Below are 13,757 nucleotides of genomic sequence, written 5' to 3' on the forward strand. Positions count from 1 at the left end.
AATGGACTCTGCCTCTGGATAAACACTGGGTGAAACCCTTAAAAGTTTTTAATACAGTTATCTATTCTCAAAGTCGTCCTTTTCTTCAGGATGAATATTTGCAATTCTTCTATCCATTCATCATAAAAACTTGTCAACTCCTGACGAATTCCAGGATATACTCCAAAGTTTCTTAAAATGTGACTTAGCTGAAGATGAAGAACCAGTGAATACTGACATCAATGTCAATCAACCTGGAGTCCTGTCAGAAGCTGTTTGTAAAGTCTGGCTGAAGTCCTTGTACACTTCAAGATATACACACTGCAGCACATATATAGTAATTTGTGTAATAGGTAATAACTGAAAACAGTTGGAATTTTAAATATTTTAAACAAAATACAGTACCTGGAATAGGTTTTGAAGGATCTTTGGAGAAAGTATGATATTTTGCTTCTTTTGCGTCATACTCTGCCCTAAGTTGCTTCATTTGGTCTATTTGCAATTGAATTTGTGAGGAATTATTTTCAATAACCCTCATTCTGAAAAACAGAAAGGCTTTCTTATATTTCTCTCAATGAATTTAGTTACTTAATCATAAGATTTAAAGTAAAACAGGTTAAATCATTATTTTGGCTAATTATAATTTTGAACCATTATGGACTTAGGTGGAGGTTTATAAAACAATGCCCATAAATGGGGCGCCTGGGTGACTCAGTTGGTTAAGTTTCTGACTTTGGCTCAGGTCATAATCTCACGGCTCATGAGTCTGAGCCCCACGTCAGGCTCTGGGCTGACAGCTCAGAGCCTGGAGACTGCTTTGGTTTTTGTGTCTCCCTCTCTCTCTGCCCCTTCCCTGCTCATGCTCTCTCTCTCTCTCTCAAAAAATAAACAAACATTTAAAAAATTAAAAAAAAAAAAAAAAACAATGCCCATAAAAAGTTAATTAACCTCACTAGTGAGGAACAGTTTTCTTTCAGAGCATCAATAAAATCTTACCCTGATTCACAACCTCACTGGAAATTTGTATGTGTAAAACATAATAATCTGGCCACAAAGTACTATGTCTACTTCCAATAGTTGAAAATTACCTTTGCAATTAAAATTATTTTTATAATTGTATTAGTTTCCTGTGGCTGCTATAACAAATTGCCAAAAAACTTATTGGTAGCTTAAAACAACAGAAATTTATTCTCTCACAGTTCCAGAGATCAGAAATCCAAAATCAGCAACACTGGGCCAAAATCAAAGGGCTACACTTCCTCTAGAAGCTCTAGGGAAGAATCTGTTCCTTGCCTCTTCCAACTTCTGGGGGCTGCTGGCCTTCCATGGCTACATCACTTCAATCTCTGCCTTAGTGGTCACACTGCCTTCTCCCCTTCTGCCTGTCAACACTCCTTCTGCCTCTCTTTTATAAGAACACTTGTGATTGTATTTAGGGTCCACCTGGATAATCTCCCTATCTCAAGATCCTTAATGTAATAACATCTGTAAAGGCCCTTTTTCCAAATAAAGCAAATTTCCAGGTTCTCAGGATTAGGACCTGGTATCTTTAAGGCAATTATTCAGCCTCCTATAGTAATTTTGATCCTAGAGCAGGAGGAACGATATTTACTTCTTTGAGATAAAACTGACTTATTCCAGAAATGGGGATCTTAAAGACCAAGAGGTAGATATAAATTTCTTTTAAGCATTATTTGAAGTTCACTGCCTATCTTATCACTGATATGTTGGCCCAGGGAAGAAGTAACAGATTAAAATAAGTTAGATACATAAATGTCAGAGTTTTTGGCAAATTAAAAACACATTTGTCAGTACAAAACTGCTGCCTACATCTGATTACTATACAGAATTCCTGGTGACTACAGATGGCTGAGTAAGAGCCTGCAGCATTTATGAAAGAGGGACTGTAGAAATAAAACATCCTTTGGCTTTCATCCAACAACGTTAAGCTTGTGGAAGAAGAGCATATTAAAAGTAAACAGACTTCCAAAAGAATTGAAAGCAGGGACTCAGATACTTGTACATAAATGTTCAGAGGCATTGTTCACAATAGACAGAGGTAGAAACAACCCAAGTATCCATCAAAAAATAAACAAAATATGGTATATTCATACAATGGAATATTATTCAGCCATAAAAAGGAATGAAATTCTAATATATGTTATAACACTAATGCAAAGGTATCTAATTGTTGCTCCTTTCTATAACTACTTTTAGGATCTTTTTATCTTTGACAGTTTCACTGTGATAAATCTAGTTGAGAATCTCTTATTATTTATAATGCTTGGGATTTTGGAGGCTTCTTGAATCTGTGAATTGCTATCTCCCATCAGGTCTTGAAAATTTTCAGCCATTATCTCTTCAAACATTGTCCCATTATTCTTTTTTTTTTTTTTTTTTACTTTAATCCATTATAGTTAACATAGTGTTATTTGGTCACAGATGTACAATATAGTGATTCAACAATTCCATACATCACTCAGTGCTCATCACAAGTATTCTCTTCTGAATTCTTTTTTTTTTTTTTTTAATTTTTTTTTCAACGTTTTTATTTATTTTTGGGACAGAGAGAGACAGAGCATGAACGGGGGAGGGGCAGAGAGAGAGGGAGACACAGAATCGGAAACAGGCTCCAGGCTCTGAGCCATCAGCCCAGAGCCCGACGCGGGGCTTGAACTCACGGACCGCAAGATCGTGACCTGGCTGAAGTCGGACGCTTAACCGACTGCGCCACCCAGGCGCCCCTGAATTCTTTTTTTTTTAATTTTTTTTAATGTTTATCTTTATTTTTGAGGCATTAAGAGACACAGCATGAGTGGGGGAGAGGCAGAGAGAGAGAGAGAGACAGAATCGGAAAGAGGCTCCAGGCTCTGAGGTCTCAGCACAGAGCCTGACGTAGGGCTTGAACTCACAGACTGAGAGATTATGACCTGAGCCCAAGACGGATGTTCAACTGACTGAGCCACCCAGGTGCCCCTCTTCTGAATTCTGATTAGCCAGGACTTTCTCACTCCATCCTCCATGGATGGATCCTCCTTTTTTTTATAATAGCTATATTGAATATCATTCATATACCTTAAATCCACCCTTGTATACAACTCAGTGAATTTTAGTATATTCAGAGTTCTAACACTATGACTTCTGGATCCAGAATATTTCATCACCCTAAAAATAAGACCCACATTCATTAGCATTCTGCTGAACAGAACGCAACTTTCTATGCAGTCTCCAAGGGTTGAGCAGTTTACTTCTGGTTCACTCTACAAGGGTATAGCCCTTTAATGTCCCAGCTTTATATGATGAGGATTTCTCAGTAGACTGGACCCTTGGATAGATCCTAGGCTTTGTCTTTTGTCCCCCTGAAGCTTATAGTCACTAGTTTTAACAAGGGCTCTCAGGGCCAAAGAAGCATTACTGCTCCTCTTACCTTTTATTATAATTTCGCACTGATAATCTCTTACTCATTTGCCAGCTTCCTGTTTACTTTTAAAAAGATTTTTAAAAAATATTTTAGGTAGCATTTTTCCCAAATAAAAAGATCTATCTCAACATCTAGCCAACTTTATTACCAGAAATGGAGGTCAAATTTTGCATAGTTTTCCAAGATGATTTGATATAATCTATAAAAATCATGTACCCATTATTTACCAAATGGAATACTTGAAAATATAACACTACTCAACAAGAAAGCATCTTATCCCTTCCCAAATTACGTACTGTTGTGCTTCAGAGGATTAAGTGCTCTAATTCCGACAGTAATCGTGAAATTGTACTATCAAATCTTCGACATAAGAAATTACCTGGAGCAATTATCCGCATCCTTCATTTTATAATACTACAATGTGCCTCCAATTATCCTAAGAGATATTAAAAAATTCTCCAATAAAATTATTATCTTTCACTTGAAAGAAGTAAAAAATTTAGTTATTTCAAGTTGGTAGGAAAGGTCACATAAAAATATAGCTTTAAAATAAAATTGAGGGGTGCCTGGGTGGTTCAGTAGGTTAAACATCCGACTTCAGCTCAGGTCATGATTCTATGGTTCGTGGGTTCAAGCCCTGAGTCCGGATCTATGGTGACAGCTCAGACCGTGGAGCTTGCTTCATATTCTTTGTCTCTCTCTCTCTGCCCCTCTCCCACTTGCACTCTCGCTCTCTCTCAAATGGATAAACATTAAAATAAATAAATAAAGCCATATCCAAAAAAACCCATATCTGTTTAAAACAAATAAAATTAAATTAAATAGAAATTCACAAAGACTGAGAACCACTGGTTTTAGTTACAGTGACTAGTTAATATAACCAAGTAACATCATCTTTTGGGCTACTTACTAATATACTTACTTTGCTTCAAGTTGGATTGTTCTTTTCCTGTGATATACCAATGCTATGGGCTCTGCTGCCAAAGCTTTAAGTTTTCCATGAAGACAAAATGCAGTCTTTTGGCTTTCCTTTATTGTCTCAATAAAGTCATCATATTCTTTTTTGATTGAAGTAAGAATGGGTTTGTATGCAGTGACATACTCTATTACCTGAAATATGATTTTTCTGCCTATGGTACTCAATTTTTTTCTAGAAGATGATGGAACAAAAAGCCTTGCAAACAGCATTGTAGATTATTTCTTAAATAAAACATGATGAGCAATTAGAAGTCTTAAACTTTAATTTCCAGTCAAATGTGACTGAGTATTAAAGACAATTAACATTTACTGAATATGTATTTTGTGAATCATAATACTGTGAGCTTAAATATTTTTGCTTTACTTAATATGAACACAAACATTATATGATGTCAGTTAAAACCAATATGAGATCTAATTTTTCAATTATAGATATTTTAAATATAATTACCTATCATCCCTTACTATTTCTAAATTTAGTTTCTGACTTCATTCAGACCTTAAAATCTTGGATTCCCTTTACCTCTCTGTTTTTCTAACCTATGAGCTCCTACTAATACTCTCAATTACCAAATGGTACCAAAACCCACTACATATTCATAGTTTCCTATGGTGTATACAGGTACAGACTATCTCAAGAAGGATAACAAAAGAAAATAGAAACAGTGGGTGCCTGCAAAGAAGCAAAGAAAAAGCAGGGTCTGAGATGAAAAGGACCTGACTTCTTTCCATTATCTATTCTTTACTGGTTTTCTAGTTCTTTTCCTTTCTTTCCGTGTTTCTTTGTTTCTTTCTTTTTCTTTCTGTTAATCTTGTGTATGCATTACCCATGCAAAAGTAAATAAGAAACATTTTAAGAAAGTTAAAAAACAAAAAAAGTTATGAATTTATGGTTTACAAATTCTATGTACAGGGAATAGATGTGATCAATTCATAATTTTCTCTGAAAGCTATAATAATGCTATCTATCCCTGCTACATCTTTAGTCTCTGTTATCCTCCATTGGTTTTTTGTTAAACAATATCTAGAAAATATTATCTGGTCTACAAGATATCTGGTCTATCAAGAAATAATTTAAGGATGGGGCGCCTGGGTGGCGCAGTCGGTTAAGCGTCCGACTTCAGCCAGGTCATGATCTCACGGTCCGTGAGTTCGAGCCCCGCGTCGGGCTCTGGGCTGATGGCTCAGAGCCTGGAGCCTGTTTCCGATTCTGTGTCTCCCTCTCTCTCTGCCCCTCCCCTGTTCATGCTCTGTCTCTCTCTGTCCCAAAAATAAATAAACGTTGAAAAAAAAAAAATTTAAAAAAAAAAAAAAAAAGAAATAATTTAAGGAGATTACTGATCAATGGTAAATACCAGGAGAGGATATGTGAGTGGGAAATACTGGTTGTCTTTTTTTTTTTTTTAATGTTTATTTATTTGTGAGAAAGACAGAGACAGAATGTGAGTGGGGAGGAGCAGAGAGAGAGAGAGGGAGACACAGAATCTGAAGCAGGCTCCAGGCTCTGAGCTGTTAGCACAGAGCCCAATTCAGGGCTCAAACTCAGGAATGACGAGATCATGACCTGAGCCAAAGTCAGATGCCTAACCAACTAAGCCATGCAGGCACCCCCTGATTGTCTTTTTAACATATTTACCATATTTTTGACATACTTTACCATATTCCCCAGCTATTCAAATCAGGAGGGCAGCCACCCAGGAACTTTTAATAAGACAGAGGGCATTAGTCTGTAGTCTTCCAAATTAAATACCCTCCTGTTTCTGGCCATCCTCCACTTCCCATGCCTCTAGGACACGCCACAACAATCCAATATAACTAAGATACATTAATGGTAAGAAAACAGACGTTGTGACACTACAATCAGCTCCCACATCTGTTGCTAAAAGACACAGATTTCAGAGGAACACTCATGGGAACCTTTAAGAATGCATAGAAAACACATAAAAGTAAAGGAAGCACACTGGCATGCTACAGGTAGAATCCAGTTTTGCTTGACTCACAGAGTATTTTTAAATGTAGGAAATTTCACCAAAAACTGTATTTCTAGCTTCTCTTGAAAATTCTGAAACATCTACCAACAAGAACCACCATTCCTTAACGGCAATAATGAGCTGGAGCTTTCAATTGAATTTGTTCGTTTTATCAGAGTCCTCGTGATTTCTTTTCTTATAACCAACCCACGTAACTCTTTTATATGGCCTATTGGCCTCTATATCATTTAAGTTTGACACTCAAATTTGCATTAAACTCAGGAAGCCAGAGCTATACTTACCAAGTACAGAGATCTGAGGGAGAAGAGGAATGGCAGCCATTCCACCTCAGCCCCTACTGATGAACACAGACTATATGTACGTGCTTCCAGAGACACAAAAGCTAGCCACTTTCCAGAGCAAGTTGCCTCCATAATTCACCATTTCTGTAGAAGCTCACTCCTCCTAGCTTTGGTCTTCCTTGCTTACTAAGTCTTTGCCTCTCTCTAAACCCACACTCAATTCTTATTATCAGAATAGAATCTCAGGTGCTCCTTGTTTTGATTCAGGCACAGCTCTCCAGGACAAATCCTCTGTGATTTTAAGCAGAATTTCATATCAGTTCTCTGATTCCAAGTATTCAGAGATGCAAGTTAATACTTTCATCTTTTCCCAATTAGATCCTTCCAAGAGGGAAGGAAGATTAGAGAAGGCAGTCATTAATAGTTAATTAACAATCAAATATGCTGGAATAACATGAAAATGGAAAAACAGATTATCTAGAGAAAGCAGAAGAAAAGTTTCTTTAAGCACCAAATAATTTCTATTTCAGATACCCTCTCAGTCCTGAAGAATAGGATTCTTTACAAGGCACAAATGTATCATTTATAACTGTACAATGGACAGATAGTCCACATGGAAATCTTGCTAGAAAACACAGATTTCAGAGGAACACTGAAAAGGCTAGGGAAAACAGGACTATAGATGTAGTCTATTCCCTTTTATATAATCTCATGTCTTTTCTCTAAGAATTAAATTTATCAACACCACCTCCAGAATGACTTCACTAGAACCATGCTAATTTAAAGCAGACAATTCTTCATGTATGAAAACTTCTGACAAATTAGCAGAGCCCTCTGCAGGTCCTCTGTCCCCCTCTCTCTCTGCCCCACTCACACTATCTCTCTCAAAAATAAATTAACATTAAAACATTTTAATTAAAAAAGAAGAAGAAACCTTCTGACAAGTGCCAGCATTTGGGCATGCAAAGATAAACATGTCACAGTTATAACTCTCCTCTGATTTCAGATAAGTAGAGTCTTAGTATGATTCTTGATATTTACGAAACCCATTCAAAACACTACTTTTAAACATTTATCCAATACATTCCTTAATGACTCAAAAACCAAAAGCAGTATCATTGATCATAACATACAAAATGAAGTTAATTTGCCAATGTACCAATTCTGAAAGATAATTTTTCTAGATGACTTAAAAGAAAAGACTTGTTTCTGGAATGCCTGGTGGCTCAGGTGGTTAAGCTTCTGACTTCAGCTCAGGTCACGATCTCACAGTTTGTGAGTTCAAACCCAACAACAGGCTCACTGCTGTCAATGCAGAGCCCGCTTGGGATCCTCTGTTCCCCTTCTCTCTGCCCCTCCCCAGCTCGTACACACAAGCTGTTGCTCGCGTGAGCTCTCTCTCTCTCTCTCTCTCTCTCTCTCTCAACAGTAAATAAATGTTAAAAAAAATTTTTTTAAAGAAAGAAAAGATTGCTTCTGGGGTGCCTGGCCGTGTCAGTCAGTTAAGTATTGGACTCTTGCTTTCAGCTCAGGTCACAGTCTCACAATTCCTGGGTTCAGGACCCAAGTTGGTCTCTGCACTGACAGTACACAGCCTGCTTGGGATTCGCTCTCTCAAAATAAATAAATAAACTTAAAAAGAAGACTATTTACTTTATACTCTTATGTATCTGTGTGAATTCTATTTTTAAAAAACATTTATTCATTTTTGAGAGAGTGCGAATCAAATGTTATATAAAGCCATAACATTTTCTAAACTCATCTCTGTATTTCCAGTGTTGAGTCCAGTCAAACCTCTTGTTCACTGGACCTATCTAGATCTCTAACTCACAAGGGGTTCCAATTTAATATGCTAGATCAAATCTAAGCCAAGACTCTAGCGATATCAGAAACCCAAAACACCACCAGGTTCCTGCCTTGCAGCCCAATTCCTAACAAGTAAGATATTTTCAGATAGAAGGCCAAAATGATGTTAGAAGATACCACTAAATTATTGTTCAAACACTGATAGCCTGCACTTAAGCTAAAACAATCAAACCACTCGATAACTATCTATGATAGAAATCCAGCACTGTACTTTCCCCATTAATCCCTTTCCAATACACTGGATGAACTTCTCAAAATTGACAAATGAAGTTTAATCAAACAATCAGTGATGTTACTAAGGCAGGAATATTGCCTCAGTTGTCAAGACAGACCCTTTCTACCACAAGAAAACTCCATAATCTTAAAATAGCATTATGATACCTTATCAAAAACATTTCGGTATATGATGTAATATTCATCAGCAGGTCCTTCCTCATTACAGCCCACTCTTTCAGTTTCTGTAATTATGTATCTTTGCATACTTTCCAAAAATTCCTTGTCACTTCTACTAATGATAGGAGGGAGAACTGCATGTTTATTTATTTCTTGGACCGACATATGTCACAATCTGCACACTGGTTCACCAGAGAACAGTTAAGCCTCGACTGGCTTTTGCAACAAAGCCAAAACTTTGATAAGCCTGAAAGAAAAAAAGACCAATGATTAATCTGAAGCTTAAAATAAAATTAATATTTATTTATTAAAATAAATTAAGTCATTTCTAATAAATTTATAAAAAATTAAATCTGGCCTAAAAATGTATTTTTCATGGGAAAAAACTTCCCATGAAACTCTGAGATAAATATTTCAACCTATGAATTAAAAAGTCTAATCTATTTTACTGTCAAGTGCTATACCTCTAGGGCAGAAATACCAAACACCAGTCAATAAAGAGCTCTTTTCTTAGTAACCAAGCCTCCGTATCATGTAATTGGATGATTCTGTATGTTTAATTTAATATCTCTAACAGAACTTTTACCATTTTGTTTGTTTCACATGGGAAAACTAATTTGGAAGCCTCCTCGTGACACAAACAAGGTCAAATACTTCTCTACCTGTGTGCTTAGTTGGCCCAGGCATAGTCATGATAGCTACAAATAACTCATGACTTTATTTTATAATAAACTTTATTATAATTCTATCTTTAATATAAATGTACTAAAAGTACGAAGTCAGACCTTCTGCTAAAATTCATCCATCAATGATACTGAAGATAACAAACAGTCTTTTTCTGAGTACAGTTTCAAGCAGCTACATTCCATTGCTCTTTTAGTAAAGAATCAAGGGGCGCCTGGGTGGTTCATTTGGTTAGGCATCCGACTTTGGCTCAGGTCATGAGCTTACAGTTCGTGGGTTTGAGCCCTGCATCAGGTTCTGTGCTGACAGCCCAGAGCCTGAAGCCTGCTTCTGATTCTGCGTCTTCCCCCTCCTTGCCCCTTCTCTGCTTGCCCTCTGTTTCTCTCTCTCTCTCTCTCAAAAATAAATATTCAAAAAGAAAATAAAGAATCATTATCCAGTTAGAGTTAGATACAGAAGTTGGTTCCTGAAAACTATTCACATTAACATCAAACAGAATCCATAGCTTGCTCAAAAATGCCTAACTCTTCCCAAGTCCCATGAACTTGCTCTCTTACCTGAGGGTCTCATGTAATTCTCTACCCATTTCTGTATTCCCTCTCTCCATCCTTACCACGCCCTGTCCCCACCAAGATACACTCGTGCTACCACTCTCATTCACTTGCCTTTACTCATTTTTCAGATTTCAGTTTACACAGCTCTAGGAAAGCTGCCCTGAATTCCCTTAAACTTGGTCAAGTTGTATATTCTCCCATAATACTGTGAACTTGCTCTATCATGGTATTATCACTTAGCCACTCTGTAAGAGAAACTGTTTACATTCTCTATCTCTACCAGTAGGCAGGAACCAAAATGTTCATATTTCCCAATATCCTTTCCTACCTATAAGCATTCCAGTGCATAGTAGTTTCTAGTAGAATATGTACTAAAAACATGCTTAATAATCAATAATTACTGAGCAATAATCTGGTCTGCTCAGAAGACATGACTTGTGGTGCTCTCAAACCAGAACACAGCTAAAGTGACTGTTCCTCAGCATGTACAAAATGCCCCAGAGCCACATAAAACAACTCAGATTACCTTTCACTCATTCATTCATGTTAGACACATAAGGATACAGAGAAAACAAGTGACAAATGTTCCCAGTCAAACCTATTGGGTCTAGTTAAATGAGCCATTGCTACAGAGCAGAGAGGGCATTGTGACAGAGGTGGACACGTTGCACTCCAAAAGCCCTGAGAGATACCTCACTAGTCTGTGGGAGAGGGCAGGGAAACATCAGGTAAAATACCTAATGGAATCGTCCCAAGTGCAATGTTTATGTTGGACTGCATGTATTTATTCAATAAATGTTTGGGTGGGGTGGGGGAGGGGTCACCAACTGTGTCTGCCACTATTCTACACATTAGAGATACAGCATCAAACAAAATAAAGTCTCTAACCTCCTGGAGGTTACATTCAAACCGAGAGACAGACAACACACAAAATACAGATGACACATGGGAGTAAACAGTTGTATAAATAAATAAATAAAACAAGGAATGGGAACTAGAAAGGAAGGTGGGAGGATGCTACTTTATACAAGGCATTAAGTTGGGAAAGAGGAAAGCCCTCACTGGTAAGATCACATTTTAGAAATCTGAAAAAAGTAGTGCGAAGATTCCTGAGAAGAGTGGTTGATGCATACAGAGCAGCAAGCCCAAATCTTCAAAGCAGGACAGCATGTGTGACAAACAGCAAGAAGGCCAGCAGGGCTAGGAGAGAATGGGAAAGGGAGAGAAAAGATAAGGTCAGAGAGGTAGCTGCCAGATCACGTAAAATAGAAGCCCTCGAAGGCAGGACCACTCCCAGCCCATGCGGCACCTTTGTGCAGGTTAGAAAAAGGTGCCAATTTCACTAGGCAGACTTGGCAAGAGGAACAATGAGCTGGATTATGGCCTTGTGGTTCCAGGGCTGGAGCAACAACCTCACTTATAGGAATTTATTCTTAACTCTGAACGAGATGGGAAGCCACTGGAGGGCTGTGAGCAGAAGAGTGACATCTGACATACATACATTTCCTGCTGCTCTGTGAAGACAAGGGTCAAAGCTGGAAGCACTGTTAGGAGGCTATGCAATGATCTGGGCAAAAGATAAGGGTGGCATGAATCGGGGTGGTAACAGTAGAGGTGGGGAGAAGTGTTCTGTACATTGAAAATAAAGCCAAGAAGATTCACTGTGCATATGAGGGTAGGGGGATATGAGAGAACAATCAAGGATGACCATAAAGTTTTCAGCCTTAGTGATGATAAGATAGGAATTTATTAGTCATGTGCATACAAATGGTATTTAAAAGTTATGAGACAGAATGAAAATGACCCGGGAAATGTCAACAAAGCAGAAGTCCAAGGACTGGGCCTTGGAAGCACTCCAAAGTTTAGAGGTCTGGTAGATCAAGAGGAAGCAACAAAAAAGCCTGGAAAAGACCGTCAAGGGAAGGAGAAGTGAGAGACGTATCCTGGAAGTCAGGGGGAAAAGTATTTCAAAGAGGGAGGGAGTAATCAACTGTGGCAAATGTTGATTTGATCAAATAAGATTAAATGACCAGTGAATTTAGCACCATGGGGGTGATTAGTGACCACAAGAGCTATTCCATTGCTTGGTAGAGACAGAAGCTTGATAGTAGATTCATTTAATGGAAGGGGAAAACTGGAGACAATGAGAATAGAAAACTCTTTGAAGGTCTTTTGTTGTAAAGATGGGGACTAGCTGGCAGAATATGAGACGAAGAATGTTCTAAGAAAAAGAAATGGATTTTTTAGAAGTGCCAAAGCATGAGAAAGCATAAGTTAGGTACCTTAATTAGCTCAGTCATTAAAGCGTAAAGTATGTAATGGGTGTGATAGATTAGGCTATACGGAAGGCAGAGTCTGAATATCATATTGAAGAATTTGGATTTTATCCTTGAAGGTGAAGTAGAATATGACATAATTACCTTTACTTTTTAGAATGTTTTGGAGGCAAAAGTGAGGGTCGGTTAGAAAAGGAGAAAGACTGAAGGCAGGTTAGAAGTTAGATTGACTCGGGGCACCTGGGTGGCTCAGTCAGTTGGGTGTCCGACTTCGGCTCAGGTCATTATCTCATGGTTCGTGGGTATGAGCCCCAACTTGGGCTCTGTGCTGACAGCTCAGCTCAGAGCCTGGAACCTGCTTCAGACTTTGTGTCTCCCTCTCTCTCTGCCCCTCCCCCACTCATGCACGCTCTCTCTCGCTCTCTCTCAAAAATAAATAACCATTACAGAATTAAAAAAAGAAAAAAGAAGTTAGATTAACTCTTCCAGGAGAATAATAAGGACGGCCTGAATTTGAGGTTGAGGATGGAGATGCAGAGAGGCATGGAAAGATAAAAAGAGAAGGCATTAGGGAAGGTACCATAACAAAGGATTCCGTGGTTCGCACAGTGAAGAAAGGCCAGAGGAAGGTGTAACTTGCTTTTAATTGGTCCGCGGAACTAGGAGAGAACCCTACACATACTCCAAAATCTTCCTCTTGGTACCTTCACAAACAAAATGTCCCCACCTGGAAATTCTACAACTAAATAATCATTCTGCAGGTTCTTTCCCACATGACTTCATTTGAAAAGTTGAAAACTCCTGAGATTTTCAACATGTTAAACTGTTTCTCACTTAGGAGTCCTACACCTACACAATGCCCAGAACCTTACTCAAACTAGGACAGATTTGGGGATTGAAGACGAGGAAGGGCTACAGGACAGAAAAAGATAAACCCAAGGGTTTTAAGATACTACCTATCTTTCGGTCTGCCTGGAGATGGCCACAGGAATTCCCTTCTCCCGGAGGCCAAATCATCTGATGGCTGGTCGCTTATCCTCCGCCCCTCACCACCTCTGTAAGTAAGTGAACGGTACCTTCGTTCCCCGATCCCTTCTTCTCCCGACTCTTAACCTTTCCTCCTAGTCATTTCCGACCCGTTTCCACCTTCCCCGAAACCATTACTCCCCCTGGGCCTTGCTCCCTTCTCACCTTAATCCCTTTCTCCAAACACTGACTCCAGCGCTTGGAGACAGTAACTAGGGAACCGGGGGTGTGGAACTGCATCTTGGGACAAGTAGTCCAAACTAAAAGAAATCAGTATAAAACTACAATTCCCAGAAGACACTTCCTTT

The 13,757-nt window shown here is 38.4% G+C and overlaps 1 protein-coding gene across 2 annotated transcripts in view; it reads right to left on the minus strand.

Annotated features, from left to right (window-relative positions):
- The window catches only part of CLHC1 (clathrin heavy chain linker domain containing 1), a 40,930-nt gene extending 27,209 nt beyond the window's left edge, over window positions 1-13,721 (minus strand). The window contains exons 1-4 of one of the 2 annotated variants that reach the window (XM_043603402.1): window positions 13,615-13,721; window positions 8,898-9,156; window positions 4,323-4,510; window positions 385-518 (exon numbers count right to left, since the gene is read on the minus strand). In XM_043603402.1, coding sequence (XP_043459337.1) covers window positions 385-518; window positions 4,323-4,510; window positions 8,898-9,074 — 499 coding nt within the window. In that variant the 5' untranslated portion in view covers window positions 9,075-9,156; window positions 13,615-13,721. Of the gene's footprint in view, window positions 1-384; window positions 519-4,322; window positions 4,511-8,897; window positions 9,157-9,694; window positions 9,863-13,614 lie in introns of those variants that run through there. The other variant, XM_043603403.1, reaches the window with a different exon arrangement.
- Window positions 13,722-13,757: the final 36 nt, after the last annotated feature.

Source organism: Prionailurus bengalensis, chromosome A3, assembly GCF_016509475.1.
Source record: "Prionailurus bengalensis isolate Pbe53 chromosome A3, Fcat_Pben_1.1_paternal_pri, whole genome shotgun sequence".
In the NCBI taxonomy this organism is placed as follows: domain Eukaryota; kingdom Metazoa; phylum Chordata; class Mammalia; order Carnivora; family Felidae; genus Prionailurus; species Prionailurus bengalensis.